This window comes from Podarcis filfolensis, assembly GCF_964270895.1.
Source record: "Podarcis filfolensis genome assembly, chromosome: 15".
In the NCBI taxonomy this organism is placed as follows: Eukaryota; Metazoa; Chordata; class Lepidosauria; order Squamata; family Lacertidae; genus Podarcis; species Podarcis filfolensis.
Window position 1 is genome coordinate 21535059 of NC_139618.1, and position 25843 is coordinate 21560901.

The 25843-nt window shown below is 42.9% G+C and overlaps 1 protein-coding gene across 1 annotated transcript in view; it reads left to right on the forward strand.

Annotated features, from left to right (window-relative positions):
- The first annotated feature begins 4990 nt into the window (after window positions 1-4990).
- CLMP (CXADR like cell adhesion molecule) overlaps window positions 4991-25843 on the forward strand; it is a 53722-nt gene continuing 32869 nt past the window's right edge. The window contains exon 1 of the mRNA XM_083588941.1: window positions 4991-5410. Coding sequence (XP_083445067.1) covers window positions 5383-5410 — 28 coding nt within the window. The 5' untranslated portion in view covers window positions 4991-5382. The remainder of the gene's footprint in view (window positions 5411-25843) is intronic.

Genomic DNA, 25843 nt, shown 5'->3' on the forward strand with positions numbered 1-25843 from the left:
AGGCATTTAAGATTATGCATGGTGTGGAGGAAGTTGACAGAGACATGTTTTTCTCCCTTTCTCATAATACCAGAATCCAGAGTCATGTTGGAAGATTCAGGAAAGACAAAAGGAAGCATTTCTTAAATTAACTATGGAGTTTCCTACCACAAGGTTTAGTGTTGTTGTTTAGTCGTTTAGTCATGTCCAACTCTTCGTGACCCCATGGACCAGAGCACACCAGGCACTCCTGTCTTCCACTGCCTCCCGCAGTTTGGTCAAACTCATGCTGGTAGCTTCGAGAACACTGTCCAGCCATCTCGTCCTCTGTCGTCCCCTTCTCCTTGTGCCCTCAATCTTTCCCAACATCAGGGTCTTTTCCAGGGAGTTTTCTCTTCTCATGAGGTGCCCAAAGTATTGGAGCCTCAGCTTCACAATCTGTCCTTCCAGTGATCTGTCCCTTCATGGATCACTGCCTTGCCGTGGCGAAGGGGCTTGAGTAACTCAGAAAAGCTATGAGCTATGCCGTGCAGGGCCACCCAAGATGGACAGGTCATAGTGGAGAGTTTTGACCAAACGTGATCCACCTGGAGTAGGAACTGGCAAGCCACTCCAGTATCCCTGCCAAGAAAACTCCATGGACAAAGAAACAAGGTTTAGTAATTGACACCAACTTGGGCGGCTTTAAAGGGCAGTTAGACAAATAAGGCTATCAATAGCTGCTAGTCCTGATGGCTGTATCCTACCTCCATATTAGAGGTGGTATTCATCTCTATACCAATTACTAGGGAGCACAACTGTTGCACCCATGCCTCACTTGCAAGCTTTTCACAGGCCTCTGGTTAGCCACTGTGAGGACAGAATGATAGCCTGTATGGGTCTTTGGCTTGATCCAGAAGCTGGGCACTTCTTATATATCCTTATGAAGCTCATATAGAGGGGAAATGGAAAGAGCAAGGCCAAGCCCATGGACATTTTTTTCACAGGAGACTTGAGGAGCCTTTTGCTTCAATAGTCTGTAATGCAAATATAAAGCCTACATTTGCCAAAATGCTCATTTACATTACAAATGCTCCTCTGAGTTCTCTTCCACAAGGATCAGTTAATAGCGACAACAAAAGCTCAAAAGCAATTTCAGCTTTACAATTGCTTCTGATCCTTTGCATCTATTTAGTCCAGCTATCTTTGAAGAGGGGAGGATACAGGATGGAAGCTTGTGATCCACCAGTCTATTAGAAATTCTATTTTCCTACTTCATTCAAGACCTAGCAATAGCTTTCATACAATACCTTTCATCTATCAGTCAGGGTGACTGTTATATATCTGGCAAAGCACCCAGTGGCTTTCCGCTTAGATCATCAGACGTTCTTTTCGTTTTGATTTTAAACATCTTGTAGGCACACAACTAGAACCAGGTCAAAGGATTGGTACATCTAGCTAGTATCACCTGCTCTGATTGGTAGTGGCTCTCCAACAACTCAGAAAGATCTCTTGCTCCTCACTTGCTAGCTCATCCTTTCCAAACTAGAGAAGCCTGAGATTGGTCCTGAAAGCTTCTACATTCAAAGCCTATATTATGCGCACCATATTATGATGAAGAGTCCCATGGACTGCAAGAAGATCAAACGTATCCATTCTTAAGGAAATCAGCCCTGAGTGCTCACTGGAAGGACAGATCGTGAAGCTGAGGCTCCAATACTTTGGCCACCTCATGAGAAGAGAAGACTCCCTGGAAAAGACCCTGATGTTGGGAAAGATGGAGGGCACAAGGAGAAGGGGACGACAGAGGATGAGATGGTTGGATGGTGTTCTTGAAGCTACCAGCATGAGTTTGATCAAACTGCGGGAGGCAGTGGAGGACAGAAGTGCCTGGCGTGCTCTGGTCCATGGGGTCACGAAGAGTCGGACACGACTAAACGACTAAACAACAACAACAACATTATGATGAAGAGAGTTCTACGGTCTCTCCCCATGGAAATTGGAAATCTGGTAAGAAGGCAGTCTCTCAGATATTTGGGTCCTATGTCCTACCCCCACCCCAGCTGCTACCACAGGGGTTTCTGAAGGACCATCTTGCCCTGAGAGTGGAGAAGAAGCAGTTTTGCTCATTCTAAGCAAACAGTTGCATTTCCCCTTTATTGCAACTTACAACAGTAAGTGTCAATTTTGTCTTTTCAATGGGCTTTTGTGAATTGCTTTGTGAGGTTTGCCTGAAAAGTGGTATACAGTGGTACCTTGGGTTACAGACGCTTCAGGTTACATATGCTTCAGGTTACAGACTCCACTAACCCAGAAATATTGCCTCACATTAAGAACTTTGCTTCAGGATGAGAACAGAAATCATTCAGCGGTGGCGCAGCAGCAGCAGGAGGCCCCATTAGCTAAAGTGGTGCTTCAGGTTAAGAACGGTTTCAGGTTAAGAACAGACCTCCAGAATGAATTAAGTTCTTAACCCGAGATACCACTGTAAATAAATAGGGGTGGACGGCCAGTTTTCAACCGTTCAAATAGGATGTGAAGCAATTAATATAAACAAATGTTGGTATGTGCAAGTCGTATGGCGATATAATCAACTAAATAATACATAGCATTACCATGCAGAACTAAGAAAAAGTCTTCATTAATATGTGCGGGGGGAAGCAGGGGACATGGAGTTGGGGGGGTTATCCCCCCCTTTCACCAAATTTTAAGCAACCGGACTGTGGAAATAAAAGAGTGATTAAAAGATTCTTAAGTGAATCTGAGATCGCAGCTGAATAATCCAAAGGGGCAATTGTGAAAAGAGAATTGTAGGATATCTGCTGTTTGGTATTCTGGTAACTTGCTCATCCCATGAGTGAGACCTGCTGCCTAATTGCTGTGCTGTGTTGTTTTTGACTGCTTTTATTGTATTTTTCACATCTCCTTCAGACACGTGTGTGGAAGGCGATAGATCGATTACTCAGCTTTCTGCAAGCTGGAGACAGGGAGATGCAGGCATCTGAGCCAAGTTGTAGTGTCCACACAACACACACACTGCCCCTAAATCCAGGACCAGCCTAAACATCCAAACCAAAAATTGCCAGTGTTAGCAGCCACCCATTGGTCTTTCCACTGATGAGCTGAGTGATATTTGCAGCCACTGGAGTTTGAAAGAAAGGCAGCACTCTGAAAGGAGCAGGAAGGCAGATATTTTTTTTAAAAGCCCATCCATTCTTTGTCCCCACTTGAGTGGGACCAAAAGTTGCAATAAACAACAAGGTTTGTGTGTGTGTGTGTGTGTGTGTGTGTGTGTGTGTGTGATCCTGCCAAACCCAGGAGGGTTTCAAATGCCAGTAACAGTAGGGTAAGAATAAGCTGAAGTACAGAAATACCACAGGCTAGCTTGCACTCTGGTTGGGTGAATAAAACTGATTTGGTTGACCTTCTACATCATGGGTAGGCAAACTAAGGCCCAGGGGCCAGATCCGGCCCAATTGCCTTCTAAATCTGGCCCATGGACAGTCCCGGAATCATGTGTTTTTACATGTGTGCTTTTATTTAAAATGCATCTCTGGGTTATTTGTGAGGCATAGGAATTCGTTCATTTATTTATTTTTTCAAAATATTGTCCGGCCCCCCACAAGGTCTAAGGGACAGTGGACCAGCCCCCTGCTTAAAAAGTTTGCCGACCCCTGTTCTACATGATACCACAGCTGCTAGATAATGTAAGATATGTCCTGGAATTGGTGGAAGGGGGGGCAAAATCAGTACTGTGACCTGTAAACAGCTACCTGTTGCTCTTCCCTCTGACTAGTTCAACTGATGATGTTGGCCAACAGGAATTTGTATGGGGAAAACCTAGACAAGAGGAAAAAGGAGTCTAACTTCACTAATCCTCAAACCACTAGGCATCACCTAGGCTTTTCCACATGTACGGCTGTGTAACCAGCTGTGTAGCTAACCACTAGGCATCACCCATGCTTTTCCGCATGTAAGACTGTGTAATCAGCCGTGTAGCTGGCTGCTCGGGCACCCAGGGTGGCGGGTGCACCCTGCGGGCAGTGTGGAGCCTGCAGGCACCCGAACCACCATGTCACTCCCAGGAGAGACGTGTGGCTTGGGCACGCTGCAGGCCCCGCAATAAGTGTGGCGCCCAGTGCCCTCCGTCTCCCTTAGTTCCGCCTCTGTGTGTAACACAGCCATAAAAGCATTCTCCCCTCCTGTTGTTTCCAGCATTCAGAAGCATTACAGTCTCAGACCAGGAACGCAGGGCATAAGTGTCATGGCTAGTAGCCACTGATAACCTTCTATTCCATGAATTTGTCCAATCCTCTTTTAAAGTCCTCCAGGTCAGTGGCCATTGCTGCCTCCTGTGGGAGTGAGTTCCATAGTTCAACTATGTGCTGTCTGAATGTTTTCTCTTATCTATCCTGAATCTTCCAACGTTCAGCTTCCCTCGATGTCCACACGTTCTAGCATTAGGAGAGAGAGTATTACTGTTCTTTTCCATGTCATTGGACTTCACTTTTGATCAGCCTCAACAGGATGGCCAAGGGGCAGGGATGATGGGAGCTGCTGCTGCTGTTGTTGTTATTAATATTTATTAAATTTATATCCTGCCCCTCGCAGTGGCATAGCGTGGGGGGTGCAGGGGGGGCTGGCCGCACCGGGCGCAACATCTGGGTTAGGGCAAATCCACGGGTTAGGGGGCGCAAATTACTTGCCTTGCCCCGGGTGCTGACAACCCACGCTACGCCACTGGCCCCTCGTTTCAAAGGTGCCCGGGCCGGCAAACAACTGACAAAGCAATAAAAACATATTTAAAACATGCTGTTGAAGTTCAGCAACACCTGGAATGCCACAAGGCCCCCCCCCTACTCGAGGGACAATTATTTTCCAAATTTAATCTACTTAACCATTTTGACACCAGTGCAATCTACTTGCTTTGCCACAAAACGTACAGTTGCTCTTTTACCAGGAGTAAGTAACAGCTCACCACATGACCAGCCTTCACTGTTAATCCTGGCTGACGGTAGGGAGGGGCTGTTCTGGGATTCAGCCATATGGTTAAAATTGTGCGCTGTGTATTTTCCCTCCTCTTTTCTCTCTTTCTTTCCAGACATGCGAAATTACTCTGTGCAGCCATAGATGTGTCTCTCAGCTGCACCGCCTCTTGTCTTTCCTCTTCCAGATGCTGACAGGCTCCGAACCAGCGGACAGAGAGAAACAGGCTCTCCTCGTATCTGCATGGAAACTGGATGGGGGGAATGAATAGCAGAAGGGAAGAAGGAGCAAAGTTGGTTATTTTTCTGGCACATGGATGCAATTACATGGAGCACATTCCAGAGGCGTTACTTTGAATTCTGAGCAGGTCTGCCTGCCATTCCTGAGTGGAGAGAAGTAAAAAAAAGGGGGAAGAAAAGTCTCTCTCACAGAGACGGAATGTCTGCACTTTCTATCCTGTTTCTAGGTAAGTTGGAGGTTTTTGTTTTAGTCTTTTCTAAAAGGAAAAAAAAATCCTAACAAAAGAGGAGTTGCAATCATAACAGTAACTAGCAAGGGAGGGGCTCTTGGAAAAATAAGTTACTTTTTATGATTTAAAGCTGGGGGCTGGCATCGAAGTTTGTTGAGCATGGAGATCATCTGTTTTCAATTTCTTGGCATTTTTATTATTTTTATGGAGAACAAAAATAGGGGGGGCAGTTAAAATTCAATTCGCATATCGGAATGAATAGCGTTTAAAGCATGAGGCTGTCTTCTCCTAAAGGTGTGGGTTGTTGTTGTTTTACACAAAAAGCTGTTGAAGCTGTTTAATGTTAAATACTTCTCTTGGAGAAATCTTAAATGCTGCCTGCAGAGCTCACACACACAAAAAAATGCTGAGGTTTTTAGGATACAAAGCCTTAGACAACTTTGCCATCCACACATTTGAACAACAAAGCATTGTTTCAAGATCACTGGCCAATCTGCTCACTTTTGTGTATGTCGTTCTGCTCAGAAATTTGTTTCTGATATTTTAAAGGAGCCCATTGTTTCCAACTGATACCATAGACAGCCCCAAATTAGAAACAGATGTGTTAAAAGTACATGGGAGGGAGGTGAAGAAGGGAGAAAGAAGGAGCGGGGATGCACAGGAGAAGAAAAGATAGACAAACTGAAGCCAACAAAAGAGAGAAAATAAGAATGGGCTGAAGACAAACATAGGGGAAATCAAAGGGGAAAGGAAACAACAGAAAGACAGTGGAAGAAAAAGAAAGTAATTTATATTACAGAGAGGAGAATCAGGTTTGCCACAGAGTCAACAGGGAACAGCAGCTAATAATGGCTTGCTGATGAGTGTACCTGTAAGATTCAAATTTTCCCAAATGTGTTGCTTACACCTTCACGCTTTCCATTTTTAGCTGCATAACTAAATTATATCTGGCATTTCAGCTGACTTTAAGCTACCTTGGGAAACCATTTATTTAAGTAGAGGGAGCTTATCCACTTACCTGGGAGTAAGCCCCACCAAACTCAATGGGACTTTCCTCTGAGCAGACATGAACAGAATTACATGGTTCTATATTATTATAATGCATGTTCTTAAATCTCTTCCGTTGAAATCAACGGGACTTCTAAGTGTTTAACTTGAAGTGGATTGTGTCCAGTGTGCGAAAGGACCAGAAAGGCAAGGATAGAAATCCAGGGGAAGCAGTAGAGCACGGAAAATTATTCAAAAGTCTATTTAAAATGCCTTTTTATAATACATGTTATCACCGCCAGCTACTTATACTACAACAAAAGGTTGATAATTATTTGCCGTAGATGGCAAAACAACAACAACAACAACCCCAAAAAGCTGCTGGCTGTTGTGTCATCTTCATAGCAGGCAAACTAAGTTAGTACCGATACATCCCATATAAAAGACATTCTCTGTAAAATGGAGGAGGTAAAAAGATGGAGGAAATGATTAAGAAAGGCAGGCTTGAGTAAAATGAGACGAAGGCTGGCCTCCCTTGTGACTGAGTCAGCGGCAGCCTCCTTCTCCACCTCTCCAGAGACATCACAGTGTGGAGAACAAGCTTTCCCCTCAATTCCACTTTCCACATTGGATTGACAAGCAGGCAACTCTGTGAAAAATCCCGTATCAGCGCATCGCAAAGGGCTGCTATGCCTTCATCCCTCCTCACCAGTCTGGAAGACCCAGAGTAGATTCAGAGACTCCTCCTCTCTTAGGAAAGCTGATGGACATCAGAAAATAGCAAGAGCTTGCTGGATCAAGCCAAAGGCCCATCTAGTCCAGGATGCTTTCAGAGCGGCCACCCAGATGCCTGTGAGACGGTGACAACTCAAGCACAAGAGCAACCTCCTCCCCATGGTTTTCCAGTAACTAGTATTCAGAAGCATTACCACCCAGAGAGGGTACTGAGGATGGAAACATGAGGATGGATGGAGTACAAGGTTTTGCTAGCTGATGCGTCTAAGGGTGTGAATCAATGGACCTTGGATTATCAGCAATAGCTGGGTGAGGCGTAAACATGAATGACCTATTCAAGTTCTTGTCTCCTACCAGCTGTCACATCCTGCAGTCTGTGTAAAGGTTTCCATCTCTTGAGCAACTCCAAGCTTTTGGGTCTCCCACAGGAAGTGGGATGTTGCAGTGATGTTGCAAAATGTCCACGGTGGATGGGCAAGTGGGAGCATGTGCCCTCTCTCATTAGCCTTGGCGCCAAGTCCCAATACAGAGTAGGTTGGGAACGGGAGTATCTAACATTTCCCAACTTTCTGGCCTCATCAGACTTAAACAGAAGACTGGCAACCAATATCTTGCACTTGTTTTAGCCCCAACATGGCACAAACTTTTTTTTGCCAAAATCTACAACAATTCAAAGGCAGCTTACTCGCAGGAAATGTGATATGCACTGATGGAATACAATGGGAACAAATTAAGTACAAATGGGTAAAAACTGCTTTATGACCCACCCAAAAGACTAATGGAGACACTCCATATTAAGGTTGTTGGGTTCAGGCTCTGTTTGTAGGATACCTGAAGGCAATTTGGCCAGCTGCTGTGGGAAGGAGGATGCTGGAGTAAATGGGTTTTTGGCATGATCCAACAGAGCTCGTAATATGAGGTTTCTTCTGCACGCAGTGTTTCTCCCCTAGTTTTCACATTTTGTGGCCATTTGAATGAAATCACAATACCGGGGATAATATCAGGGATTTGTAACCATTCTATGCCCAATAATGGATAAACTGAGCAATGGCCAGTCCTCAAGATAGAAGGCCAGTTCACTAGCAGGAACACAAGCAGAGTATGAAGAGTTGTAGTTCTGTTCATATACGTATGAATATAAATTAGTATATTTGTGGGCAAATATTACCAGAAATGCAAATTTTCCATACATTCACTTTTAGCACAGCACACACCCATGCTCATATTTCTGTGCAACCATTTAGCTATGCCCATGTTGCTCCTGCTGAAGAAATTTAAGCTTGTATTTCATTTCCACTTTGTGCAAGGTTAAAGGCTATAGCCAAATTGTCCATTTCTTTGATAGAAAAGAATGCCTTTTAAGATGTACGTTTTCATGTGTAATGTGCAGTTGGGCAAAGTAACAAAAATAAAGGAGTTCCAAGAGCTGTGCTGTGCTACTATTCTGAAAATGCTGCAGGAGACTTCACTGTGCAAGTTCTGTCCCATAACAGTAAAAGTTAGAAGATGAAAAGTCAACACACTCAACATGGTCCTGCGTGTACAAACTTTGCAGAAGATAGAAGTCCCAATATCCAGTAGTGTTGGTACAAAATGAAGTTCCAGTTATTTCAGTCCCTATTATTATTACTAACAACAATGGGTTGTAGCCAAACAAAGAGTTTCACAGGGACAAGGACTTTTAGCTGAGCAATGGCACTTCCCTGCCCACTATTCTCCCTGTGTGCCACTGTGCCCTCGGTAAATCTGCTCCAGACATTAGGGTTCTGCAAACTCCTGCAGATTTATGGAGGCAGGGCAGATCACATACATAGAGGAGAGGGCAGGTTACCCATAGAGAGTACAGAGCAGGCATAGGCAAACTCCGGCCCTCCAGAAGTTTGGGACTACAATTCCCATCATCCCTAGCTAACAGGACCAGTGGTCAGGGATGGTGAGAATTGTAGTCCCAAACATCTGGACGGCCGGAGTTTGCCTATGCCTGGTACAGAGGATGGAAGCATGAAGAATGATGGAGGACAAAAAATTGGTAGCTGATAATAGTTCTTGCAGTAGAGAAACTGTTTCGTTTGATACCACCCAGCATTTCCAAGACACTTCCAAGCTGAAGTTTTCAAAGCACCTCCTTGTTTTCTTTAGATTCTGGTATGCTGAACAAGTCTTATGAATGCTCCAATGCGTACCTAGATCTGGGCATAGAGATACCCTGGAGCTGTAAGGTCTGAAACAGGGCGTCACTGATTACATTTGGCGTGTTTGATAATCTGGCCCATTATACAAATCTGCATAACTTATTCCAGTCACAGGAGATGTCTTTTCTGGCTGTAGAACTTGGACTTACATAGCACAATCCCACACAGAGACATACACACATTGCATTTTTAATTCCCCATGTTCCATCAATCTAGTAATGTATATAACAAGCTAAAATCAGCTATTCGTTGGGGCGTGGGGGCGTGGAATAAGGCTGTTTTATTCGCTGATGTTTCCTTGTGCATTCAATTGTTTACACAGCTAATGGATTAGGGCTTGCTCTATAGCCAGCAGTATATGCTTGTAGCCATTCAAGGACAGGCATGTATCTTTATTAGGTTTTGTAAAACAAAGCATGGTCAAATAAGATGGGGGGGGTTGGCAAGAGACTTGTGGAAAAGGAATCCTAAATCCTACAAGCAATAGTGAGAACCAGATTCCCTTGTCCTCAGTGCTGAAGCTGCTAAGCAATGCTCCTGCAGGGTATATCCTACACATGGCATTTCAAATGAAGGTGTTAATTGGATTATCTGTGGTGGAAGATTTGCTGGCACTTGCTATATTCTATCATCATCAATAGCAGTTGTATTAGTATATATTCCAGATGGAGGGTGTGTGTGTGAGAGAGCAACAGCCTCTCTCTCTAAAAAAATGGATAGCACTCTGGGCTACAGAAAGATTTCATTAGTCTCTAGTTAGGGCTTTTATTTTTTTGTTTGTTTGCAGTTATATCTCATCTTGCATGTATTGTATTTATTTTACTGTTGTTAGCTGCTCTGAGCCCGGCTTTGGCTGGGGAGGGCGGGATATAAATAATAATAATAATAATAATAATAATAATTATTATTATTATTATTATTATTATTATTATTATTATCACCATCATCATCTTTTTCTCCAAGAAGCTCAAGGTGGTGTACATAGGCCTTCCTCTCCACATTTAATCCCCACAACAAGCATGCAATGTAAACTAGGCTGAGAGGCAGCAACAGTCATGGAGTGAGCTCCATGGCCAAGTGGTCATTCGAACCCTAGCCGCCCACATCCTGGTTCAAAACTCTAATTGCTACACAACACTGACTCTTCAACACCACACACCGGTGTGTGTGTGTGTGCTAAGTTGGAAAGAGGCCCACTTACAGACCCCATTTATATAGCAGTTTAGAGGTGCAAATCCAAAAAGTCACTGTTACAAGCCATTGTTAATGGGACACTCAAAAAGATAGGACATTGTGCTTCACACTTAGGGTGATACAGTCCATGACAGGATCTCGAAAGGCCTAATTTGGAGGCTGTTTCAACAAGCGACTCTTTTTCGGTTTTTGTTTTCCCCCGTCTCTGTAAATCGGGTCAAAGCGCTACATCGACTAGAAAGTATATTTGATTTCTAAACCGGTTCTCTTGCCCTTTTTTTATAGTGCATAAACACCACCCATCCATTATTCATCTTAAACTAAGAAGTGTTCTTCGTGCCGTTTGTGGACGTGTCCCTATCTTTCACCTTCCCCTCAGGGCTTTGTAAACTGGCAATCTCTTCTCACATCTTGTGTTAAATCCCAGGTACTATTATTATATATGCATAGTGTATGCATGTCTGTGACATCCCCGATTCCAATTGGGTCTCTGGATCAAGCACAAATTTAAAAAAAGGAAAAGAAAAGAAAGCTCAATTCCTTCCCCAGGCTGTTTCCTAGGACAAGCATCAGGAGAGCAGGGCGGCTCTCCTCCATTCTGTACATATTTATGAGACATGCACTGGATGCTTTGTACAGTTGAGTCTGCCGAGTATATTTTTTTTAAAAAAGAGCCTTGATAAAAATTTTAAGGGCTATGGAAATGTTTAATATAGAACTGAACTCTCCTTCAGAGCAAAGAAGCAGAGGGACACCAGGAAGTACTGAATAGAGCTTTGAGAAACCAAGCAGAAATGTATAGCCAAGAACATTTTCCTCTCCAACCCATTCAAGCTGCAATTTATTTATTTTATCTATTTTTTTTAAAAAAATTGATTAATTAATTAAAATTACAGGGCTTTCAACCTTGAAGGCAAATCACTTTGTGACTTCATTGTTTAAATTTAGGTTCTGTTTTGTGGGGGATTGTTAGACTTCGAGCAAAAGCCTCAGAGCACAGGGGCTGTCACTTGCGATTACTTCCAGTGCCACTTCCAATTACTTCCAATCACCATTCTTGAGACAGGAGGGAAATTGAGCCAGATTCTTCATCATCATGCTTCCCGCCCAACCCACCTCCTGAACAAAAGGGCAATTTACCAAAGTGCTGCCAAGATGGACCAAAGGGCAGTGGCGTAGCGTGGGTTGTCAGCACCCGGGGCAAGGCAAGTAATTTGTGCCCCCTAACCCGTGGATTTGCGCCCCCTAACCCGTGGATTTGCGCCCCCTAACCCTAACCCCCAGATGTTGCGCCCGGTGCGGCCGGCCCCCCCTGCACCCCCCACGCTACGCCACTGCCAAAGGGGGGTTATCCGGAGTAGATTCCGTTGTGGGGTCTACCTGAAATAACCCAGAGCAAACCCCGCCAAGGCAGACTGAACCAAACAGGAACTGTGATCAAAGAGCTGTAGACTTTGGAGTCTTTTGTATGAAATAAGCCATGGGTAGGCAAACTAAGGCCCAGGGGCTGGATCCAGCCCAATCACCTTCTAAATCTGGCCCGCGGACGGTCCGGGAATCAGCGTGTTTTTGCATGAGTAGAATGTGCAGTTTTATTTAAAATGCATCTCTGGGTTATTTGTGGGGCATAGGAATGCTTTCATTTTTTCCCTTCAAAGTATAGTCTGGCCCCACTCAAGGTCTAAGGGACAGTGGACCGGCCCCCTGCTGAAAAAGTTTGCTGACCCCTGAAATAAGCTCTCAACTGAAATCTGAACAATATTTCGGTGCTAGCAAATTTGAACTCCCCTTTCAACAAAATGATCAGTTTTTGTGTGTGTCACCATGTACTCCATTAGAAAACGGTGATGTATAGTTAATAAGCTGTGGCTATCTTGAAAATTAAGATTGGCTCAGGGGTCTGCAACCCGCAGCTCCGGAGCCGCATGTAGCTCTTTTACACCTTTGCCGCGGCTCCGGGGCGGATACTAGCGAGGGTGCTAGCGAGTGTGCCCCGACACTCCCCACTGTGGCGGGCGCTGTACTGGCTGTGATGTCGCATGGGGGCGGTGCGTGCATTAGTCACGCACCGTCCCGACGTCACCTTCCCGCCCGCTGTCAGATCGCGGCTCCGGAGATATATTTGTTTTAAATGTCGCAATGGTTTTGCGGCTCCCAGTTGTTGTTTTTCTTTGGAAACGGGTCCAAGTGGCTCTTTTTGTCTTAAAGGTTGCAGACCCCTGGATTGGCTGCTTATTTGTGCGTTTTAACAGCTCACACTACATGAGCAATGAACTCATGTGATACTGTAGCAGCAATTTGCTTCGTTTTCACTCCCCCGCGCCCATGACACTAGGACCATTTCAGTGAGTGACAATATAATTTGGTTTCTATGAGGGGTTTTTATATCTTCTTACTACGATGTGGGAATCAGCTCTCAGTGTCTCAGGATAAGTAATCCACCAGTGGACTACTGGCCTGGGAAAATTACAATGGAGCGTTAGTCAGTTTCCAGTGGACCAACTGCTGTGTGCTGGTTTCTGGGATTATCCAAACAATGCTAGACTGGGTGGGCCTTATTCTGGTATTCTTCAGGAAGTGTGTATGCTGAGAGTGTATAATCACTTAAAGCTGAAGGCATAACAAATATATGTTAAGAATCCTGTGTAGGATCCTCTGTAAATTAAACAAGACTGGTGAACAACATCAACCAACCAATCAACCAACCAACCAAGGCTGAAGTAAGCAAGGGCCCCCTTCAACAGATGCACTCAGATGTCCTTCATAAGACTGGGGCACAGCTAGTGTTGGAACAGTTTTCACAATACCAGAAAGTAGAACTACTTCAAAAGCAGCTTAGGGGAGATTAAAATCAGTTAAGAGGAGATCATAGCCACGGCTTGCAAATTTCATTAATTTTAATCTCTTCAACCATAAAAGGAACAATAACTGTGACTTGGCTCCTGACGCTCTTAGGTGCTGCATCAGGTTGTGTCTGAAGCAAGCTGAAACCTGTCAGAAGAGCTGGAGATGAGAATTAGTGTACAGGGAATTCAAAGATACAAACTGAAGGAACAACACTAGAACTCTGGCCTATTTCTCAGCTCTCTCCTTATACCCAAACTTTTCCTGTTTCTAAAAACGATCAAATTAATCAAAACAGGTGGGAGGATTGTACCCTTTGTTTCAGTTTTAGGCCTGATTCTGCATCCTATGGACCTTACTCATATGGTATAAATAGTGTATGAGACATGTTGATAGGTTTTTCTTAGTTCAGGGTGTGAAAATGCCCTTTGTGGTGTGTGCCAAATAAACCAGAAAAGGCTGCTCACTGGACAGTGGCTGACAGGTTAAGTAAAGTTCAGTCTTGATTTCTGTGGAGTAAAGTTTCCAGAGGAACTCACTCCTTGCCTTTTGAGTGGCTGATCCATAAATCCGTATGTCACAAATTCAACAAAGGAATCCATTGAAAACAGCTGTTTTGCCTATCTTGACTCATAAACTATAATTTGTGAACATCCAAAGAAGCTGAGTGTTGGAAGATTTCAGGACAGTTGAAGGAAATGACTTCTTCACACAGCTCATAGTTAAACTATGCAGCTCACTCCCACAGGAGGCAGTGATGGCCAATAACTTGGATGGCCTTAAAAGTTGTTGTTGGCATCTTGAGAGACAATGGAGTGTGCCTCCAGGGGTGAAGTCAAACCGCTTTAGTGCTGAAGTGATCTCCCCAGGGCACAAGCCTGAGCAGTGTGTATGGAGGTCCTGGGCTGCCCATAGGGCAAGACACACACACCCCAGGCTCGCTGATGTGGTTCAAGGAAAGCAGAACAATGCATTTAGCACCAGCTTGGCTGCAGGAATTGCCAGGAGGAGGTGTACTAGGCACCATCCAACTGTCTTAGGGACTCCACTCCAGAATTGTGTGGGGTATACTCTTTAGCCTTTCTTCTCCCAAAGAGAAGAAGTGAAGTTTTCCTTCTCTGAGATGGGCTACTTTCTCAGGTTCATGAGCCCCATCTGCCCCTCACTTCCCTCTGTAACACGTGCAGAAACCTCCTTCTTGACCGTTGGAGCCACTATTGGTCTCATCTACTCAATCCGCAAGAGCCTGTCTTCACATGCAGGGGAAGTCCCTAACTCACTGAGGGTTTGAGACCCAGCAGCAACCTTCACTTGGTTTAGCCAGCCAGTCAAAGCCATTCCTGGGGTGTACTGACAGCTTCTAGGAGCCATAGGTGAGAGCTGAGCGCAGGGTGGAGACCAAAGGTGGACAAACTACCCCATACTGGTCAGAGTCTTATGTTTTGCAGGTGGCTTACCATTATCAAACAAACCAAGCCATTATCCACCCACCCCCAATGAGCTATCACCAAGCTGGCTTCACAAAGAAACTAACTGGTGTTATTTCTAGCTATTACTAAATTCTTGAAATTATGAGTTTGCTCAGATTCTAACCTTTTGCTGAATCTAGAGGTTTGGGGGGCCTTGCCTCCCTGAACCTTATAACAATATATACTTGTTTGAATGGAATTCATCAGGTTTGTTAATATAAGACTTTGGGTGGCAAAATGGATTATATTGAAACATTATACAGTGGTATCTCGGGTTAAGAACTTAATTTGTTCTGGAAGTCCATTCTTAACCTGAAACTGTTCTTAACCTCAGGTACCACTTTAGTTAATGGTGCTTCCTGCTGCCGCCGCGCAATTTCTGTTCTCATCCTGAAGCAAAGTTCTTAACCCGAGGTACTATTTTGGGGTTACTGGAGTCTGTAACCTGAAGTGTCTGTAACCTGAAGCGTATGTAAACTGAGGTACCACTGTATAAGATATTAGATTGCTGAATTAAAACTTTTTTAAAAAGCTTATACTATTTATCATATAGCTACAGCATTATTTGTGGAAGATGGATCATGGAACTGCTGAGCGCTAGAGGCACAGAATGTTCAAATCAGGTCCCAAGTGCACTTTCAAAAGTGAAAGAAGGAACATATTTTAGCCTATAACAGGTCACCTCCAAATGCTATTAATGCAAAGTATACCTTTTGTTCAGTGTCCTTATGCGACTCTTTAATTACATGTTAATATGTTGAAAATTCAAACATCAGTTTTAGAATCACATTTTAAAATGCCCCCAAAACTCCATCTAAGGTCATCTAATTTCAATGTATTATAGACTAGGCTCTTATTTTTGTTAAACACGTGTATGGTTGGGGGGGGAGAGAAAATAAGCTTCAGCCTCCCCAATGCTTTCATTGCTGTTGCTTCTAATTTATTATTATTTTTTTTTAAATTAGGTGTGGTACTGATACCTTGGCAAAAGTGCTGCAGGCGTCAGCACAAAATGGCTGCCAGGGGCAGAACAAAAGAGGTGACAGTACTCAGAACAGTACTGGCGAATACTATCACAAGAAAAAGTACTGAGCCTCTGAAAGCCAGTTTCCCCATCAGTGACCTGAACTTCAATGAAACATAGGATAGCAGCAGCATGCCCAGGGCATTAGTAAGAACAAAGAGTCTTGTGACATCTAAGACTAACAGATTTATTTTGACATAAGCTTTTGTGGAGTATAGCCCACTTCATCAGATGCATCTGATAAAAATCGACTCTTGTGCATGAAAGCTAACGCCACGATAAATTTGCTAGTCTTTAAGGCGCTGCAAGATTCTTTGTTATTACAGATGCTTTTTAACTAGATTTGCAGCAATCACAGAGAGTTCAAAGGAGGTTCCAAGCGTAAAAAGAGAAGCCCATTACATGAGGTGGTACAGAAAATACTAGTCGTGGAAACACAATGACAGAGTATGAGAAAGTTTGAGGATTCCAAGGTCATTTGCTTTGAAGCTAATGATCCTGTAATACACAGTAATACACTAATTACTTTAACTCATTCTCCAATTTAGCAATGCCCTGGGCATGCTGCTGCAATTCTAGGCTAGTGAATGCACATCCATTAGTAAATGGACCTACTGAAAGAAACAGGGTGCATCAATTTCTTGGTTTTTCATGGTTCCCCCCACCATGCTATTGTAGCTTCCTTTTTTAACCATATGTGGAGAATAGACTAAAAAATACACTATCATTCTAGATATAGGTGTAGTAGTGCCGGAAAGAAAACATCATTGGACACTATCTGCACTGGTAGTTCACAACACAGAGACAAAAAACAGGTTAGCTGCATTTTTAAATGATTATTTGATAGGCTTGTTAAGTCATCTTTGAAACTGAAGTATTTTCTCAATGTCACATTGTCTGATAAAATCAGCTGAAAACATGCACAATAAAAACGGCACACCTCGATAAGCAGAGACAATAAAACCAAATGTATTTCAGCAAGCCAGTCAACAGAAACTAAAATAGGCTACTGCACCCACAATCAAATGCCGTCTGAAAGAAATATTGTTGTTAGGATCTGCCTGAAAGACAAAGGGTATTGCACATTTCCCAAGAATGAGAGTTCTACTGGGACCACCACTGAAAAGGTCCTGTCTCTCACATCTGCCAACCTAACCTAACCCTTTCTGGATGGTACCTGGCCATCCTTAAAGCATTTCCTTGCCCAGAATGACATTATGTTGGATCTCACATTTACTGCAGTGCATTCAAGGTGGGGTACGCACACAGTTTGTCTGGAGGCTGCCACTAATGCAGAATATGGCACCTAGGCTGCTTGTGAGGCAAACTACGGCCAGTTTATAACACCCCTTGACTGTGTAATCTGCACTGGCGTTTAAGGTTTAGGGAATCAGGAGGCTGCCTTACCCTCTCTTCACGCAGTAGGTCATTGTGTTGTTCAGGAGAATCTCTCCTTGCAGTTCTAAAATATTAGACGTCTGGTCCAAAACAATTCAGAGCAGGACTTTCAGCATGGCTGTTCCTGTTTTGTGAAACAGCATTCCAGTGTGGGCACCTAACAATGGACAACATTCTTACTTCATTGACTACAAACCCCAAAGTGCCAAAGATTTTGTAGGGTTTTGAGATGCAAACTCTTCATTTTGTTGCCCCCCCACCAAGCTGAGTAATTCATACTAACCAGGAGTGATAGGTATCACCCATAAATCCAACCCTGTCTGATTCACGCCAAACTGGTGCCAAAGTTTTGTAGTAGTTTTCTAGGGTTTGTAGCACAAACCCCACATTTTTAGTGCCCCCCAAACTGAGCAACTGATTTTAAAACACTGTGCACTGCCACCCAGAACCTAAACACTTAAGTAAATCCCAGTGATTTCATTGCACTTTAGATCAATATAAGTATACTAGCACAGCACAATCCATAGCAAGTCTACTCAGTAGTAAATTGCTGCAGGGTTGCAATCTTTATAAACATGTTTACCCGTAAGTAAATCCAATGTGAAATCAACCGGATCTAGTCTATAATTTTAGGTTTGCTGTTTTAATCTGGTCTAGAAGTAGTGACTAAATAAATGGAGTATAATTAATTGTGCAGTATTCGTAAGAAAACAAAAAACACAAAAAATACCATTGGCAAGGGGTTCTCAATTCTAACTGAATAAGAACAGCCTATCCCAACTGTGTTGAATTTTTAAGATTAACCAGTTCAGGCTCCACTCCTGCACATACTTATCAGGAAGTAATCCCCATGGGATTCAGCTGACTTACTTCTAAGTAATGTATTTTCACACAATAATCCAGAGCTGACCAGAGATATTTTACTGCACAAGGAGGGGTGACCAGTGACCCCACACCCACATCCCAAATCAAGGTGCATGATAGCCAAGGCTGGCCAGTTTCTTCTAGCACCTGAGGCAGAAAACCCAAAAAGCGCCTCTCCTGCTCCTTGTCCATAAAAAATACCATAATAATAAATAAAAATATTTTGCAACTTGCTGCCCCTTTCATATAATCCAAAGTCAGCAACCTGAGGCAGCCATCCAATTTGAATTGGACAATGTTGGATTTCTGGGTGATACCTAGGCTATGACCCCCAGGTAGATTATCAATTACACAGTTTGGAGGGGGGATGCTACAAAATGCGGGTTCACACTACAAAACCCTACAAAATGACTACAAAGCTTTGGCACCGGTTTGGAGGTGATCCAAAATTCCAGGGTTCATAGTTAATAAAGCTGACATTCTTTAAGTCTCTGCTTTGGGTGCTTATTTGTATTGTTTCACCCAACCTTTAACTGTTGTTTTTGTTTTATGGTTGTAAATTGCCTTGGAATTTATATGAAAGGGATGGGGTGTGGGTGGTGCATAAGCGATCATACAGAATTGCAAATCATCAACAGTTATTAAACTCATCAGTAAAGACAGCCATCAAACCGCCATCTTTCCAGCACCAAAATGAGAAGGGAACAGCATTTCCATGGACTGTTCATTTCTAAGCCTTCTCTTATGTCCTAACCTGACCCGCACAAAACAGCAGAAAATGAGGCACCAGGTTCCTATTTAATCATGCACTTCCCTGTCAAGAGCTGGAACTGTATGCAGACCAATAACACAATAGTCAGCGGGGAGTGGCACCAGAACTTCTGAAATTAACGTAATTTATTCTTCATTCCTGTGAACTTGGAATAATTTGTGCATTTGACTTGGCACAGCAATGGTGTCCCTAGTAATTTTGCAAATATATACTTTCCAGGCCTAACCTACTTGTGATTTATTTGCTCCTCCATCCCCCACAGCAGCCCCTCCCACTCACATTTGCAAGAATATTAATGCCTTTTTTCCAACTGAAATAAGCTAACTGAAGCTGCATTAATGGTCTCCTTTCCCTCTCTGGATAATCCTCCCATGGAAAAATTCTGATAGGAGACAAATGTAAGAGAAAGAGGGTTGATAACATTCATGCATGAGGAAGGATTTATTTAAGTGGCCCGTTAAATAAATTACTTGAGATGCCAATATAGTCTGTCTTCTCTAATGGCAAGGCAAACAAGAGACTCAACTCTTCCCAAAGCTATTCAGGTTGTCTATTAAAGGCACAGGAGCCTTCCTCAATAGGAAATATTGCAGTGGTGATCTCCTCCCATACTGCAGATCCAAGAAAAAGTTTTGGGTTTGCACCCCCTAGCTGAAGGTACTTTGATATAGTGGCATCATTGTCCACAATTAACTCATTCCAGTTTGTTCAATTTGGGGGGACGGGGTTGTCTTGCTACAAAATCCCACAAAACCTGTTTGACCAGAGAAAAGATCAGAGGGAAAGAATTGGGGAGGGGGGAGATACACCCAGAATGCCAAGCAGCCTAAATTCTCTTTTGTATAATTGTAATCTCCAACTGAACCAATTACTTGTTCACTAACTTTTAGGAACTATATAAAAAAATTCCTTCCAGTAGCACCTTAGAGACCAACTAAGTTTGTTATTGGTATGAGCTTTCGTGTGCATGCACACTTCTTCAGATTTAGGAATTATAGTGAGTGAATATCCTGCAGTGCTATTATTATTTTATTACAGGTTATTATTATTATTATTATTATTATTATTATTATTATTATTATTCTGCCCTTCTTCCAAGTTGGTAGGATGGAAGACAAAACTCTCTCTTCCCCATTTCAAACTTGCAATAATCCTGTGATATAAGGTGAGGCTGAGACAGAATGAGCCCAAGTTTATCAATGAGCTTCATGACTGAATGAAGATTTGAACCTAGGTAAGAAGAGCCTGCCAACCTAGCAGTTCGAAAGCACGTCAAAGTGCAAGTAGATAAATAGATAGATAAATAAATAGATAGATAGATAGATAGATAGATAAATAGTAAGTAGATAAATAGGTACCACTCTGGCGGGAAGGCAAACGGCGTTGCTCTGGTTCACCAGAAGCGGCTTAGTCATGCTGGCCACATGACCTGGAAGCTGTATGCCGGCTCCCTCGGCCAGTAAAGCAAGATGAGCGCTGCAACCCCAGAGTCGGCCACGACTGGACTTAATGGTCAGGGGTCCCTTTACCTTTAAGACGAGCCTGCTAGAATATGGATCAGGCCAATGACCCATCTAGTCTAGCATCCTGTTCTCACAGTAGCCAACCAGGTGTCCTAATGCGAAACCCTTGAGCAGGACCCAAGCACAAAAGCATTCCCCACTTCTGCAGTTTCCAGCAACTGGTATTCAGAAGCATTACTGCCTTTGACCGTGGGGCAGAGCATAGCCATCATAGCTAGTTGTCATTGTTAGCCCTCTCCACCATGAATTTGTCTAACATATTTTACAACCATCAGGGTTGGTGGCCATCACTGCCTCATGTGGGAATGAGGTCCATAATGAGCTTAACTATGTGCTGCGTGAAGTACTTTGTCTGTCCTGAATCTTCCAACATTCATCTTCACTGAATGTCCACAGGCTGCTGGCATTCCATCCTAAAAAATATTCCTGCTTAAAGGCAGAATATTCCCTTCAAATGTCTATTTCCAGATTCCAGCTGCATCACGTAACTAAGAAGGATCTGCCCACATCTGGAAAAGCCTGGCATGCAATTATCTCTAGAGGATTAATATCAAGCTAAAGGAATTTGCAGTATGGCTATGCAAGTGTGGTGTGGTGTGGTGTGGTGTGGTGTGGTGTGGTGTGTGTGTGTGTGTGTGTGTAAAGAGATAGATCCTTTTGCTTCCCAATTGATGGCATGTAAGAAATAATCATGAACAAAAACTAGTTCTTCTTCCAGAAAATTATGCCTCTTTCCACATAACATCACAATACCATCTTTTGATGACATGTAGGAAGCCCTAAGGAGGTTCTTGAACTGAAGGAGAATGTTCTACCTAATTTGCCTTCTACAATACCACTTATAAGGGTTTATTGGAGTTTTACGTTCTTATTTCCCAGCAGATAAATTAGGGCAAGAGTAATATAATTGCAATGTAACAAGTTTACACTTCCTAGCACTAACCAGGGCTACCAATTTGCATCTTCCTCTAAATTATCTCCCCAAATTAGCACATTTTATGCATGTGGGCTTTGAAGTAAAAATAAATTTAACGTTTAGTGCAGCTCAGCCTTCTCATCGAGTGTGCCACTTAGTGAACATTTCAGACCTGATACAATTACTTTTCCTAAGTGCCTTAAACTCTGCTTATGATGTTAAACACAACAAATGCTCCTAATGGGGTTATTCCCCTGCAATTTGAAACTGATTGTAAAAAGTTTCTCTCTACACCCACACTTAAATCTCTTTGCTCCCCCAAAACTTGAAATGATGCTCCTACAATCACTTCTTCATTTCCACCATTTGTAAAAATTTTATGTAGCAAATATTATGTAGCAAAGAATCTTCTGTTCATATGTGCTGAAATCCACATCCAAATTGAGAACTAACAGAAGGCTTTCAGTCAATACTTGGAAATACTTCCAAAGTGGCCAAGTTCAGCTGAACCATAAAAACAATAAATTTACATTAGTTGCATGCTCTGCATGCTGAAAGGAGAGCCCTCCCTGTTGCTTTAAATCACTCTCGGTTTTATTTTTCTGTGTCATCACTGCCAGTGCCTATAAGCCTCAACTAAAAGAGGCCATCCTACCCTAGCAAGCTGGGGGGGGGGTTGAAAGTGAGGAATCCCCTTCAGCAAGGATGTGGTGAGCAGACTCATCTGTTTATATGAGGGACAAAGTGATGGGTGGAGGGGGGAAATCCTGGGATAAGATGCAAAAAAAAAAATCAGGTCCACCAACTCAGGATGCTGTGGTCATTGCCACATACCACTGTCATCGCTACATAAACTGCATAACATGACAAACATCCTCCACTGAACACACAACAGCTCTGGAATGCCTCATGTTACTGAAATATGGGAATCTTAGATACCAACATTGCCTTGATTTCATCTGCGACACAAGTACTGTTATAGGACGAGACCAGCAAACAAATCTAGATTCTAATGTAAGGTTTTATAAACAATTTGGATGAAGGTATTTAGGCGATGCTCATCAGATCTGCATATGACACCCAACTGGGAGGGGTAGCCAATGCCGCTGAAGACAGAATTGAGATTCAAGATGAGCGTAATAGATTCAAGTACTGGGCCAAAGCTAACAAAATGAATTTGAATAGGGACAAATATTAGTTTTGGCCCAGTACCAGAATAGCCTAGAATAGCATTAGCTTTTTTTTTTTTTTTTTTTTTTTTTTTTTTTTGCTGCTGCACCATACTGTGGATTTATGTGAAGTTTGTGGTCTATTAAGACCCCTAGATCCCTTTTACATGTACTACTGGTAATGAAGATGATAAAGGGCCTAAAACAGATCCCCCAACATTCAGCCCTCCAGATGTTTTGGACTACAATTCCCATCATCCCTGACTACTGGTCCTGTTAGCTAGGGATCATGGGAGTTGTAGGCCAAAACATCTGGAGGGCCGCAGGTGGGAGATGCCTGGCCTAAAAACTAAGCCTTATGAGGAACAATTGAGGGAAATGGGTATGTTTAGCCTGGTAAAGAGGAGACTGAGAAGTGATATGGCAGCCATCTTCAAATATCTAAAGGGCTGTCACATGCAGGATGGAGCAAGCTTGTTTTCTCCAGCTCCGGAGGCTAGGAACCAACCAATGGATTCAAGTTACAAGAAATGAGATTCAGACTAAACATCAGGAATTACATTCTGACAGTAAAAGCTGTTCAACAGTGGAACAGGTCTCCGTGAGAGATGGCAGACTCTCCTTCATTGGAGGTTTCTAAGCAGAGGCTGGTAATCTGTCATGGATGATCTAGTTAAGATTCCTGCATTGCGGGGGCTTGAACTAGATGAGCCCTGGTGTCATTCCAACTCCACAATTCTATGATTCTATTATTATTTTCCTGCTTCAAAAGCTTACTCAGTGAGCATTCATTTCTAACCACTCCTGTGTTATAACTCCTGTAAACAGGAAGGCAGTTGTTACCATGTATTATAAGCACTTGCGTTTGATGATCTTCATGCTTAGTGTGCACTGAGACAATCCATACCTAATAATGTAAGAACTGGTGTCAATTCTAAATGCAACATGATGTGTTTGTAGAACAATCTGCAAAGGAGCAACTGTATATTAAGTGTGCAATACAATGTTCCTTGAAATGTAGTTTTGCCATTAACAATAAAAAAACTTATTTTGAAAAAAGTAAGAGCTCAATGGAATGTATTCAGCGACCTTTTACTCAGTGTAGAGAGAGCCATTGGAATTCATCATGGTCATTTATTTTAATGGGTCTGTTATGAATGAAACTTAGCTGAACACAACCCAAGGAAAATAATACGATGTTTTTAAAATCTCATTGCAAAGAAAGAAACATTTTCTTGCAAAACAAAATATCTCTAGCACCCTCAGCCAAATATCTTCATTTGCTTTTCTGGAACCTTGAGTAAGAGAGATTTGTTCATCCTTCCTTCCGGATAGCATTTCTAAATCCTCAAGAACAGAATCCAGATGTTGCAATCTGGAATAAAAATGTTGTTTTGAGTGAAATGGCCTGAACTGCAACACAAATATCTCTCTCTCTCTCTCTCTCTCTCTCTCTCTCTCTCTCTCTCTCTCTCTCTGTGTGTGTGTGTGTGTGTGTGTGTGTCACCAATTTTGGGACCTTACAGATTGAAAGAGCCCCACTAGGAACAAAACACGTATCATGCAAAGCTAGTTTTTCCAGTAATAATCTCTTCTATCTCAAGCTCCTCTGTAACACTCTCGAGCCATTAAAACAGTGTGGAAAACAATGAATCTTATGCAATACTAATTTGCATTTAATATAAGTTGCTCTTAGGAGAACTGTTTCCTGATCTAGGTGTGACATTAGGATATTAATTTGTAGCTACAAGGGTCAAATGGGATCTGAACAGAACGCTGAAGGTTGTTGCCTCACTTCCACCTTCCCATCCACATAGTGCAAGCAGATATCATGTGCAGCAAAGAAATATAAAAATGGCAAGTAAAACATGTAGATTAATAGTTAAGACATTGTGAACTAGTCCTTATTCCAGAAAATTATGACTCTTTCCACATAACATCACAATCCCACTGTGTTCCTTATGGTGAAATGTTATCCAAGTCACTTTGGCTAGAATTAAACTTATTCCATTGACGCCCTGCTGAAAAAGATGTAATAGCAAGGCCAAAGGCCAGATCTAAAATTTACTGAAGGAATGTTGGATAAAACCCTCTTATTATAAATAGCTGCAAATCACTTTGTTTTTAGCTTGTTAAAAATTTAACTAATTAATGGATTAAATAGCAGGTACCTTCAGATAACATCTTGGGATAATGGTTAGTTGATGGTCATTGTTTGTAACATGTATGCATGTGTGTATTGATCAGTTTTTCCCAAACTTGGGTCTCCAGCTGTTTTTGGACTACAATTCTCACCATCCCTCACCACTGGTCCTGCTAGCTAGGGATGATGGGAGTTGTAGTCCAAAAACAACTGGAGAACCCCTGGTATATAGATGATAGATAGATATTGTCAAAACCATGTTGATTTTTAATTGATATAAAGGTAAAGGTAAAGGGACCCCTGACCATTAGATCCAGTCGTGACTGACTCTGGGGTTGCGGCGCTCATCTCTCTTTACTGGCCGAGGGAGCCGGCGTACAGCTTCCGGGTCATATGGCCAGCATGACTAAGCTGCTTCTAGCGAACCAGAGCAGCGCACGGAAACGCCGTTTACCTTCCTGCCGGAGCAGTACCTATTTATCTACTTGCACTTTGACGTGCTTTCGAACTGCTAGGTTGGCAGGAGCTGGGACCGAGCAATGGGAGCTCACCCCGTCGCGGGGATTCGATCCGCTGACCTTCCAATCGGCAAACCCAAGGCTCAGTGGTTTAACCCACAGCGCCACCCGCATCCCTTAAATGATATAGTGGCATATAAATACATTTTATGGGAGGAGATCTCCTCCCCTGATAGGTTCTGTTTTAGGGTGGGCTTCCCAAAACCATAGCAGCAGTTTCTCAGAGAAAGAGAAATCACCTTTTGCATTGTTCCAAGTCCAGTATGGCCTTGCTATTTTTTTCCTACTACTTGCGGGGGGGGGGGGGGGAATGCACCTTCTTCAGTTTACCTTCCAGAAGTGTCTACAGCTATTTAGTTTCACTTTGGACTGCATTTACATAACAAAGCAGATAGTTAAGTAAATTGTCTAGCCAGATTTCCTAACAATGAATCTGGTTTGAGCTTTTTTTTGTAGTCCCTTCCTTGCAGCTTTAAAATCACAGCTTGGAGAGGACCTCAAAATTCGTTTAGTCTAACCCAGTGGTTCTCACCTTCTTGTGGGGGAGGAGGGGAAAGGAGAATGTTAGCCGCTTTGAGACTCCTTAGGGTAGTGATAAAGCGGGATATCAAACTCTTCTCAAACTTTATTTGGGCCACGCTTCCAAAATAAAAATTTGCTCGTGCCACACCAAAAATGCTAT